At 49.1% G+C, this 13,119-nt stretch overlaps 1 protein-coding gene across 1 annotated transcript in view; it reads right to left on the reverse strand.

Annotated features, from left to right (window-relative positions):
- FAM117A (family with sequence similarity 117 member A) overlaps positions 1 to 13,119 on the reverse strand; it is a 44,360-nt gene that overhangs the window by 12,393 nt on the left and 18,848 nt on the right. Inside the window, exon 2 of the mRNA XM_061176775.1 lies at positions 5,414 to 5,583. Coding sequence (XP_061032758.1) covers positions 5,414 to 5,583 — 170 coding nt within the window. The remainder of the gene's footprint in view (positions 1 to 5,413; positions 5,584 to 13,119) is intronic.

Raw genomic sequence — 13,119 nt, forward strand, 5'->3', positions numbered from 1 at the left:
GAAGATGCAAGGAATGGGTCTCTCAGAGAGCCTCCAGAGAGAGTATAGCCCTGCCAACACCTTGATCTTGGCCTAGCGGAATGAATTCAGACTTCTGGCCTCCAGAATTATGACAGAATAACTTTCCATTGTTTTAAGCCACTAAGTCTGAGGTAATTTGTTACACCAGCCTCAGGAACCAAATACAGTAGGTTTTCCTGTGTTTGAAGCTGTTTACATGCTGGCCTTGAGTATTCTTCAGGCAGGCACATGCACAGGTATGGGCTTTGGCCCCTCCAAGGTGACCTAGGAGCATCAAGAAAGGGACCATGCCGGCCCCTTATTTCCAGTGCCCCTGGGTGGACAGGCCCCTCCTCCTGGGTCTCACCACAGGTATCTGGGCCAAGGTCTCCTTGGAGCACAGAAGAGTCACAGCTAAGGAAGGTTACCCTTCAAAGAGTGACCCTTCATGGCACAATGGGGGTCAAGCCGGGCTGTGTGACAGCACCGTTAAGTAGTTGTTCCAGACAGTCCTCTGGAAGCAGGATAAAGCTTGAGCTCAGCAGGCCAGTCATGTTTGTCAAAGGGACTCACACACTGGAACAGATTTATTTTAACACCCTGGCCCAGGGGGAGCAGCTAAGGGAGAAGCAGGGCTACTTACTGGCCACGAGTGGCGTCAGCCAACTATGCAGATGATGCTCGGATTATGTAAAACTGGATGTGGGTTAGACCACGGAAGCTTTGCCTGGGATTCTGAAGTCCCAGAGCAACATGTGGGATAACTGGGTGAGGGCGAGGACAGCTTTATAACAAGAAGGCAGGGGTGAGATGGAGCCCAAACCCTCCAAACTGGAACCTCTTTCTCTGCCCCCCACTCAACTAAGCCTCTACCCAGATTCTGAGACAGGAAGAGTCCTGGTCCTTGCTGTCTCCAGTGACCTTGGCTGGGCCCTGGGAACATAACCCAGTGTACCTATGCGGATGTGTAGAGCAGCGTGGTGCCTGGCCTAGTATATATGCTCAGTAACTACTTGCTGAACTGAAATTCAGCAGGGAATCAGCCTCTTGGGACTCTGGCCAGAAAAAGAGGCAGGAAAGGCTCTGAGGGTGGTCTGCCGGCCAGCGCCGAGAACTCTAGCAGCAGGTGGCCAAGGCCACCATCTGTGGCCCTACGGTGACTGTGCAACCCTCAGATTTTCCATCATGGACCCATTTTCAAATATTCTGTGCTGATGTCAAACCATATACTGAACAACTGGTCCTGCTCACCGGTTTGGGAAATAGGCACTGTGCCCAGGCCCTCACAGCCGCAAAGAAAGGCCCATCATAAGCAGACTGAATCGTGTGTCATCACCAAATGCTGAGGCACTGGACTGGGAAAAAGAGGAGGACAGCACACAGGTAGGGAAAGTCACAGAAAGGGAAATCTTCCCAAACAAAGCATGCCACCTCTGCCTCTGCCCTTCAGGACACTCCATGAAGTTTGTCAAGGACTTAAGCTAATTTTTTTTCCCAAAGGGTAACTCAGTCCTAAAGAAAAAAAAGTCTCTCATAAGGGCATCCCTACCTCACCTGGACCCTGCAGAGGAAATGGGGCTGGGGATGAGCAGAACGGGGGGCCAGGCAGAGCAGGCACCCAGGGTCCCGTCTGTCTCCAGGATGAGAACACCAGCGGGGGAACTTGGCTCCAACAGTCATTCCAGCTGTGGTGAGACCACTTCCTCCCTCCAGAAGAGTGCGAGAAGACTCCCAGCAAGAAGGGAGGGGTGACTGCAACCACCAGCATGTGCTGCCATCTCCCGTCCCGGCCCCGGGCCCAGTGCCAGAAGCGGCCGGCCCACAGCACTTGACGGCCAGCTCTGAGTGACCAGCTAACCTGGGGGAGGGCAGTCAGGAGAGGGGAAAACAGATTCAGATTTACCTGGACAATCCTGACAAAGTCCTCCGAGACACAAAGAAACCTCCAGATGATGGTGAAACCACACAAGAGCCTTCCTAGTCCTCGTTGACTGGCCCCTCTGCGTCCAGCACCCACTGCACCCAAGCTGTTCCTTACACCTACCAAGCTGACCTCTGGGAGACCTGGTCATCCCGCTCCCATCACCCATCCTGGCTCAGAACATGTAGCAGCTCCAAAGCCCTCCTTTCCCGATGACCACATTCACACCTCCTTAGGAGAACCAATTTCCCAAATAAGATCCATCCACCTCTCTTCCTCACTTGCCCCAAATATTTGGGTAAGCCCGCTCTCCATGTCAGACTGCAAGTTGCTTGGGAACCACCCGTGCTATCCTTTGCGCCTGCCTAAGGGCTTAAGACACAGCTAAGCCCAGGGAGGGAATACTGGGACTGTTGGCAACCTGCTGCAATTCCAGAACCGAGAGCTTTTAACCCATCTTCTGCCTTGGGAGAAGCCTTGAGGACGCAGTGTGCTGGGCTATCTAAATGGCAGGTGTTCTGATATGAAACTTGCAGGGCTCTTGCCTGCTCTAGGGGGTTCAGAGAGGGGAGCCGAGCTGCTCCGCCTACACCATGACTATGGCTGCTGTCCTTACTGCAAGTCCTGCCCCTGGGAGTGCCAGGCTGATGAGGTCTCCAAACACACACTCTGGCGGCTGGCTGGGGTGTGTGTGGGGCTGGGTCGGGGGCACAGGTAAGAGAGAAGTGAGGGCCTGCCAGGTGCGGTGGAGGTACTTCACTGGTGTGGCTAGAAGAGAAAGCGCAGAAGGTGGGGGTAGGGGGGGGAACAGCCCCCCTCGAGCTCAAAGGAATTAAGGAAACGTGCTGGCATCATCTATTTTTAGTGACTTAAAAGCTTTCAAGGACTTTGGTAGATCCTGCCTCCCTACCTTCCCTCCACTCTTCTCTGCACCCCCTTGTGTCTCCCCCATAAAACCTCTCCCTCATCTCCAGTCCCTTCTGGGTGATGTAGCCGTGCTCAGTAGGGAAGGAGCACCAATTTCTTTGGGAGATGTTGAAGAAGGCAGCTTGTGCCAGACCAGGGTGCTCAAGCAAGAATTTGAATGGAGCCCAAAACCTAGAAGCAGAAAATTCCCAGAAGGCCAGGAATGAAAGATGGGCAGAGCACATACTTGGGTTTGGATGCCCACGTTGATCAGAATTCTCCCACCTCCTGACTGCAGCCACAATATTGACAGGTTGCTAAGGGTTCCTCGAGGGCTGGAGCCCAGCCCAGGGAAAGAGGAAAGCTGCACAGCTCGGCCTTGCCAGACCCGCGGAGGCGCATCGCTGGCCTCTGTCTTGCTGTGGCAAGAAGCCCGGACTTGTTATATAAAAGATCTGGCCTGCAGCTGGAGCCTGAGCAAAACACACAGCCTAGAGCCCATGCCTCTAAATCCGGCCAGGGAACATCTGAGGCCAACCCTGCCTTGAGTTGACAAAGAGAACGCCATCTGAGGAGTGGGATGGAGGCTTCCTAGAAGGCTGGTAGCAGGAAATGACAGTGACGAGGATACGGGGATAGGTAGGTGGGCTGCATGGAAGCCTGCCATCTGACGAAGGGGGATGTAATCATGAGCTTACACAACCAAAGCAACCTCAAGTCCTGCTCCTCCAGGAAGCCCTCCTTGACTAGACGCATTATTTGGACTAAACACTCTCTCAAAAGAGAAAGGGGTGTGTGCTCCAGGCATGTGAAGGGGAAGTATAACCTATCCTACTTGCCCTTTTCAGGGGACACAAGGAACAACACTGTCTGGGGCTTCCGGGAAGTCGGTGTGCTACCTGGAGCGTGCTCTCCCTTCACAGTCTGTTCCTAGATCTAAAGAATGCCACTGGACTTCTCTGGTGGCGCAGTGGTTAAGAATCCACCTGCCAATGCAGGGGACACAGGTTCGAGCCCTGGTCAGGGAAGATCCCACATGCCGCGGAGCAGCTAAACCCGTGTGCCACAACTATTGAGCCTGCGCTCTAGAGCCTGTGAGCCACAACTACTGAGCCCACGTGCCACAACTACTGAAACCCGCACACCTAGAGCCTGTGCTCCACAACAAGAGAAGCCACCGCAATGAGAAGCCCGCGCACCGCAATGAAGAGTAGCTGCCGCTCGCCGCAACTAGGGAAAGCACACACGGAGCAACGAAGACTCAACACAGCCAAAAATAAATTAATTAATTAATTAAAAAAAAAAAAGAGTGCCATCAATTTTAACTGCAGCAACTCTTGTTGGTCCAAGGTGGCATATTCCTATGAGAATTCCCCTCCTGTAAACTGTGCCAGACATTTGGCCCCATCTCATCCTTTGGCTCCCTGTTCACTGGCCTTCATGGAACTGGCATCCAGACTCACCAAGGTCAAATCTTGTTCTCATTTCCTTGTTCTCTACTCTGACATGCCAAGAACAGTACTGGGCATTCAAACATTCACTAATAACATTTGAAAATGGATCTCATTTAAAAAATAAATAAAAGGGACTGGGAGATGTGCTCCGCAGAGGAGGACAGGGGAAGCGAGCGCACAAAACCCTTTCCCATTTGGCCGGCACCCCACCTCCAATCAGGCGGGGCGGGCACGCTCCAGCGACGTGCAAAGGAAGAGTGACTGGCCCAGCATCCCCCAGGACGTGGGCTGCCTCTCCTCTGAGCCTGTGTTCTCCCCACCCTGTTTCCTCTTTCCTGAGAACAACTCATTTGTTCTGAAGTTGAACAGGAATGGGCTTAAACTGCATCAAAAGGGAGAAGATCTGACTCTTAAAAACTTAACTGCTGAAAATGTTGAAGTCCTGAGTCAGATGAAGAAATAGCTTCATATAATTTCACATATGAGATGACTTCTTGCTCAGGCTAACACTACCTTACTCAAAAACTGACCAATGGACTGGATGATTACAGAGATCCCTTCTAAGTTTAGGATTCTTAATGAAGAGAAAAACCCTGAAGAGGGGACCTGGGCTCCATCAGACTCAAATGGGTCCACCGAAATCCCAGGCAGGGCTACTGATTAGGGATCAACTCTCCATTATCTGAGAACTTTCCACTCCTGTTGCTCTAGTGGGATCTATCCTGGCTCAACACACTTTCGGGCCACCTCTTCCAGTTGTCTGGGGAGTGCATACTCAGTTGAATGTTGGTCTGTTTTAGCAACGTAAATCTCATTTATTAAAACCTAGAATAAATTCCAAAATCAACTCTTGTATACCCACACATGAATACTCAAAGCCAAACTGATAAACCCAGATTGCCTTCTCTCTCCCACCAGTCAGGTGGAATGCAAACTCATTTTCAGGTAAATTTACGAAGAGAACCAAGTAGGTTAACATGAGATGATGAAAAGCTACATGGTGCATATGTACAGCCAAAACCCAGGACAAGTCACGTCAATGACTGAGTATTGGTAAGTCGACCCAAGGCCTCCTCGGCCAGCCCACCACCCCACCTTTATCCCTTATCCCATTAGCAGAGAGCTTCATTACCTGGGTGGCCTTGTCATTGGTACAGCAGGTGAAGGCCCCATCAGCATCTCGTGGCCACTGGCCCAGAAGGTAGGAGCTGAGGATGGTGTCCAGGGAGAATGTACGTCGGACCTGGGGTGGCTGAGGCCTCCACACTGGCTTTTCTGGGGCCACGGAACACGGGACGCTGGCTGGAAGAGAGCACAGCCCGCACACCTGGACATCAGCAAGGAGGCAGCAGACACAGTAACCAACCTTCCCTCTTTTAGGAAGCCTCACCGGACTGCCGCATCTTCACTTATATTTACCTCCCTCCGACAGAATTTGAAGCAGCCCATAAAAGCACATACAGCGTGATGAAAGCTCTCCTGACTTATCCAGCTGGTCTTTCTCACTGGAAACAATTTACACCATTTCACTCTGGACGAGGGGTTACTTTACACATGTCTTCTTTCTCCTGTTCCTAATGGACTACAGACTGTGAACTCCCAGGTCTCCGCACTGAGTTTCCTGAGAGCAAGACTGTTTCCCATCATTAAAGAAGTAACTGGAAGTGGACAAAAACCAAGTTTTCCTCCATCTTTTATCCTGCCTTTTATTTCCTTTTATCTCCTGCCTTCTTCCAGCACTGATTGCAAGGCTCCTATGTACAAATTCAACCCAGTTAACTGAAGGACTCTTCCTATTTCCTTCAAGACCATTAGCTCCAGGGAACCTAGGTGACTGAGACAAAGAGAATGACATAACTACTTTCAACCATCCAGGATCCAGGAGAATATCCAAGTCTTTTGGTTCTCTCCTCTATCTCTGACTTCTGGCTAAATAGAACAAAAATAAAGCAGTTACAAATCCACTCGTTTTATTTTTACCTTGATTAAAGCTTTCTGGGGGAAGGTAAAAGTTGAAAGTGTTGCTAAAATCTAAGCGTTCTGGAATCATCTGTAAGTTTCAGTCATCTGGGTTGACCATGTTTTCCGCAGCCACATTCAAAACACACTATAATCTTAAGGTCTGTAAGGCTCTTTCCTTTAAACAGAGCAAAATGCTTTCACATCTGTACTAACCTCTTGATAATTCATGTGTGCATTAAGCACAGCAAAAGAACTGGGGACTGTAGATATAAATAAACTTGAAGAGCTTTATATTAAAAAGACACTGACAGGTTGGCAGGTTCCTCAAGAAGTTAAATATAGAATTACCATACCATCCAGCAATTCTGCTTCTCGGTATATATACAAAAGAATTGAAAGGAGGGTCTCAAAGAGATATTTGTATACCCATGTTCATAGCAGCACTATTCACAATAGCCAAGAGGTAGAAACAACCCAAGTGTTCACTGACAGATGAATGGATCAACAAAATGTGTTCTACACATACAATGGAGTCTCAAAAAGGGATGAAGTTCTGATACATGTTACACCATGGATGAAACTTCAAAACATTATGCTACATGAAATAAAACCGACGCAAAAGGACAAATATTGTATGATTCCACTTATATGAGGTACCTAGAACAGGCAAATTCATAGGGACAGAAAGTAGAACAGAGGTTACCAGGGGCTTAGGGGGAGAAGGGAATGGGGCATTATTATTTAATGGGCACAGAGTTTCTGCTTGGGGTGATGAAAATGTTATGGAAATGGACAGTGGTGATGGTTACACAACATTGTAAGTGTACTTAATGTCACAGAATCATAAACTTATAATGGTTAAATGGTAAATTTTATGTTATGTGTGTTTTACCACAATAAAAAAAAAAAGAGAGAAACACTAATAATACTATCTACATTCTCTAAATCCATTTAAATATTTACACACATTTTGACATAGTATAATCAATACAAAACATATTACATGATATTCTGCTTTGTTCTACCCATTTCCAAGTATCGACAATCTACATATCTGTCATTTTTAAAGACTACATAATATTCCACCAGGTTGATATACAGTAGATTGCTTAGCCACTCCCATATTATTGGACGTTTGAGAGGTTTCCCCCACCCCAATTTGGATATCATAAATGTTATTGCGTGGATAACTTTTAGTCTCAGGTTTTATCTAATTCCTTACATATTTCTAGGTCATTTTCCTCAGCCATCATATAGTATGTGCTCATTTAAAACAAACTAAAGGGACTTCCCTGGTGGTGCAGTGGTTAAGAATCCTCCTGCCAACACAGGGGACACGGGTTCGATCCCTGGTCCGGGAAGATCCCACATGCCGCAGAGCAACTAAGCCCGTGCACCACAACTACTGAAGCCCATGCGCCTAGAGCCCGTGCCCTGCAACGAGAAGCCACGGCAATGAGAAGCCTGTGCACTGCAACGAAGAGTGGTCCCTGCTCGCCGCAACAAAGCCCATGCACAACAACAAAGACCCAACACAGCCAAAAAATAAATAAATAAAAATAAATAAATTTATTTTAAAAAATAAATTAATTAATTTAAAAAAAAAACAAATTAAAAATGACTTATAAAAGTAGTGTGGGGAATTCCCTGGCAGTCCAGTGGTTAGGACTCCACGCTTTCACTATCGTGGGCCCAGTTTTGATTCCTGGTCAGGGAACTAAGATCCCGCAAGCCATGTGTTGCGGCCAAAAAAAAAAAAAAAACAAAAACAAAAAGTAGTGTGAATTGTGGAAAATTCAAGAAATATGCAAACAAACAGAAAAAACTTCAAATCTCAACACCCAGAGATAATCATGGATAATACTATGAGATATGTATCCTTGGGGGCCTTGCCTTCTATGTGCATGCATGTATGTGTGTGCGTGTGCGTGTATGCTTTAAAATGAAAAATGGGATTATACTGTACATATTATTTTGCAATGAGTCTTCACCTTATATCATAAACACCTTTCCAAATCAATATATACTGACCTACAACACACCCTTTTAAATGACCTTAACACTCTTTAAACTCTTCAAAGGCTTTCTTTCAAAGACAGTACTCATAGGCCTCGTGTTCTGGTCCCACTTACCTTTCCTTTACACGTCACTCCTCTTCAAGAGCTCTATGTCCTGGACAAACTACACTATGCACCATTTCCCACCCATGTCTTGGGTCTGCCCTCCTCTGAGGTTTTGCACATGTGCTCAGGGCTGAAATCTGATCCATCCATCAGGGCCAGCCTAAACATCTCCACCTCCACGGAGCTTCCTGAGTCCCCTGGAAGGAATGTCTCAGGACTTTCTGATTTTCCCCAGTACTTTGTACTCTTCTAGTACTTCCCAGCCTCTATTGGATTACAAGTATTTGTAACTCCCAGCTAATAAACAACCTGTGGCCAAGGGCTGTCTAATTTATCTTTGAACCCCACACAGCATCTAGAGCATAGCGTTGGAGATTGGCAGACGCCTAACCTGTTACTATAAGGGAGAGCCTGCTCTAATTACACCTGGATTCTAGGTTTGTGTGCATTGCACATCCATGCTCACCTGCTCCCTGTGAGTAAATCCCCCTGAGCTGCTTGCCCCCTTTCCTCTCTCTGAGGCTCAGGGAGGCCCAAGCTCTTTCTTCCCCTCCCTGCACCTGTCACCCAGAAAGTTAGTGACAGGCACGCTGGGTTCAAGCCCCAACTGCATCCCCTACACTGGCATTTCAACCACTCGTTTTTCTATCCTGGGCTTAAGATCAAAAGGTGGCAATCTGGATACTTCTGGGAGCTCCTGACCCATGCTGGCAGCCTGGCCAGACACCAAAATGCTGTCCTGTGGTTTTCCCAAACTGTCTCTAAGAGCCCACTGATGAGGCGGGGGCCCTTGAAGGCAAGTTTACAAGATTACATGACAGAGAAGCAATGAGGCAGGTGGGAAGCAGATGAGCCAGAGACTGGCAGAGAGGCCAGAACACCATGATTCTAACAGCTCCTTCACCGCTGTCGGAAGGAAGAGGGCTGTGACTCCAGGGCTGAGAAAAAAGCACTGGGGAGAAAGATTTCTTGGAGCCACCTCTCCCAGCCCCTCAGCAGAAATCGCTGCAAAAACCTCCTTTAGAATTTTTTCCATCCTGAGACCCTAAGTATGCTCTTCTGTTTGTGTAATACTTTCAAGTTTTGCCCCCTCCTCATAAAGTACTTGTGTGTGTACAGTCTTTTGTTCTCCTAAAGGGGCTCCAGAAAGACTGATAAGGAGACCAAGGCACAGAGAAGTCCAGTCTCAGACTGGACTTGGTCGCCCAGAAAGTCAGGAGCAGTCCTACATCCAAATCCAAGCCTCCTTCTTCCTACATCAGTTCACGGGGCTCTTGGCCCTTTTGCATCAGGAACACCTCCAAGGGTGCGGGACACCTGCCTACATACCTGAAGGAAGAAATGCTTGGCAGCTCCTTCAGGGAGGGGAGTAAGGAAGGAGACCACAGGCCTGACCCGGGTGTCCATAGCAATTTTTTGTTTGGGGTGTTGGTTGGTTGGTTTTTTGGAGAAGCCTTTGAAACCTAGGGGGAAGGATTCTAGTAAACCATGCCCATTTTACATCTTCCCATTGATACCCTTCACAGCCCACCTCATTCGTGAGTTACAGGAGGAGTCCAATTTCAAGGGCAGTAATCAGAGATGACATTTTACTCCCCAGCACCCCCAGGGTTGGGGAGGACTCAGGATCCTGGAATTTGGTATAAGAATCCAACCACCCATTTTGATCAACTCTACATCCAAATCTGACCAAAGTTATTCATAAAGACTCTGAGGGCTTCGTCGGTTCTGACTTGCTCCTCCATATACAAAAACAAAACAAAACAAAAACACGAATACTAAAAAAAAAAAAAAAAAAAAAAGGGAAGGAACGGCGGAGGGGGAGAAACCAAGTACCCCAATCCAGAACCAGCTGCCTCTGACCCAGCCCCCTCCTCTCTGCTAGGCCTGCAAGGATGTCGCTGCATCTAAGACAAACTGGAGGACTCGCCTCAGTTTCTTTTCCTTAAATGAGACCGCTGGGCCTCAGACTTATTTCTACAGTGACCACATCCTAGCACAGTGTGCCGGCCCAGCTCCTGACCAGCCGCAAGGTGACAGAATTCCCTTCTGTCTCAAAGCCCTCAGCAAAGCCGCAGCTCCCCTCCCAAACCCCCACGTTCTTAGACCCTTTGAGGAGACGAAAGTGCCATGTTTCCTTCACACCCAGAAAATAAGGAGGGGGGCACTTTAAAAAGATGAGATTTTGACAGGAAAACAAATCTACCACTTATTTTAAAAACCCCACCCCAAATGGTTTGGTGATGACCTGCTAATTTGGGCACCAGAACTGATTAAGGGCCAAACCAAGGTGTCAGGTTCCCCCCAAACGCAACACAAACCGAAGCCAAAACCAGACATTGACATGTTCTGTGCCATCCTCGAAGGGGCCACAGGCTGGAGCGGTGTGGCCCCCGAATATCTGGGAGGGGCTCAGGTGCGAGCGATCTCGTTCTGACTGCAGCGCTGCCCTCACTGTGGCGTGACTGCAGCCCACACCTCATGCCCTCCCCCCTCACCGGGCCTGCTCTCCCATCCGGCATGCAGGAGCACAGTCCCAGCCTCAGTTACCTCTCAGGGACGCTGTAAAGAACAGAAGATGAGATGCAAAAAGGCTTTAAAGTCTTCATTAGATAGATCATGTGAAACCAATTACTGTCAGTTAGCCCCTCCCCACACCACAATCTTTTAGGACTGAAGGTGTGGGTGGGGAAGGAAGAGGAGACATGCAGGGTGAGTTCCAGCCACCACTGTCCCCTGGGAAGGCCCACAGCTTCAGTGTCAGAGCCCTTTCCTTTCCTAGTGTTGGTCTAACCCAGCCAGGACAGCACCCGGAGTGAATGATGCAGGCGAAAGAGAGCCACTGGGAGGCGTGGGCAGCAGCAGCGCTGTCAGCACTGAGACCTCCGTCAGCCGGGAACATCCTCTAAGAAATCTCACAAGTGAGTGCAGTTGAAATAGGGGCTCCTGGGCTTATCCCTCCCTTACGGGCACACCGGAAAGATCTGGGGATGGGGTTCTGCCCTGCAATTGTGTGATTATGGTTAAAGGAGAAGTGTTGAGAAGTCACAACGGTTGCTTGTGGTCGGAAGATGAACTGGTTTCATTTCTGGAAAGTACCCCTCTCAGATTTGGGAAACAGGACAATTGGCTGCCCTGTCTGAGAAGAGACGCCCCTATGATGACAGGCCAAGACAAAGCAGCAAGTTGCGGGGCCCTGGCTGGGTGGCTGCGGGAGGGTGGGGTGTCCTGTTTACAGCGCTGTGGGGTATTATCGGCCCATCGCATGCAGCAGCCTCCACAGCCCAACCACCTGGCGAAGCTCCCTGGCACAGGGCCAGGCCATTTCACCATGCAGCTGAGCAGTGGCGGATGCTTTGGTTCTTGGGCAACGGCAAATGGAAAAAAACAAAACAAAACAGCACACACCAGAGATAAGAAGCCTTAGGTGCTATCTTCCGGAGCCACTTGGCCCTGTCTCCCAACTGCTACATTTGTATGGCTTTGGGGAGAGGGGGCTCTGAGTGGAGAGGACCACCGGTCAAGTGTCTGCTGCACCTTGGGGGACAGTGAATAGGGCAGAAACACACAAACGGCTGACGAGGGGCCTGGCACACCACAGTAGACTGACTGATTCCTTCAGTAGCAGATTCTGAGTGCCCACCACAAACCAGCCCTGTGACAGGCCCTGGTGACACGGGAGGAGCAGGACAAGAAGCTGCTGACCAGGCTGAAGTGGGGCAGGCCGATACGCTCCCCAAGGGCCAGGCTGCCAGCTCAACCTCTGGGGGTTCCTCCAGCCACTGACTCTTCAGAAGGACCCCCATTTGGTCTCTCCTGTTCCCTCATATTCCTGGCTGGAAATCAGCTCAGGCCTGACCACACCAGCAAACCCCCACTGCGGGAACCCGAAGGAGGAGGGCGACAGCTCTTAGAAGGAGGGGTCAGGGAAAGGAGGAAGGCAGCAGACGACGCAGGAAGTGAGGCATCTGTGGCTGCCCTTCTCAACTTGGCCAGAGATAGACTGTGGGGTGGAGGCTTAGCAGCTTATGAGGAGAGACCAGCCCCTGACCAGAGGGTCCTGGCTGGGTATCTAGGGGGGCTACTTCACTTATTTTACTATCTTTGGGGCAATGCAGGAGAGAGAAACCTGGGAAACAAGACAAGGCTACTCTCCACCCATCCTCCATTAGCCTGAGGCTGAGTGACCCCAAAATACCCAAGAAGGACTACAGAAGGAAGAAGAGAGACAGCCAATGAGATTTCACAGGTGGCAAAAACTCAGCAACTGGCAGGTTCAACAAACAAGTTATCAGTCACTTTCTCATGTCGCTGGGGTTTGAGCCATTATTAGCACTAATCTTCTTGCCTTCCCTCTTTAAAATAACTCTCATTATAACAGAAGCTGTACATATATAGGAGGAAATTAAAGGAAATTTTAAAAATGCAGATTAGCAAAAACTGAAAAATAAAAACGAGGCATGCCGCCACTCAGAAATCACCACTCTGCACATCCTTCCTGATCTCTCCCTGTGCACCTATGTATGCATATGTATTTTTAATAAAATGAGATCTTATTACACGTTTTTCTAACAATATGCTTTTTTCAGCCACTGATCTTCACTTCAGAAGAAGCAGGCAGGGAAAGGGCCACCCAGGAGGCTGAGGCAGGGCAGACGGTTAAGACACTGAGGGAGCAGGCCCTGTCCTGTCCCGTCTCCTAGCTGTGATGCAGCACTTTTGTTGGGGATGGGGGAGGCGGGGGGAATGATAA

The sequence above is a fragment of the Eubalaena glacialis genome, chromosome 19, assembly GCF_028564815.1.
Source record: "Eubalaena glacialis isolate mEubGla1 chromosome 19, mEubGla1.1.hap2.+ XY, whole genome shotgun sequence".
Lineage (NCBI taxonomy): Eukaryota > Metazoa > Chordata > Mammalia > Artiodactyla > Balaenidae > Eubalaena > Eubalaena glacialis.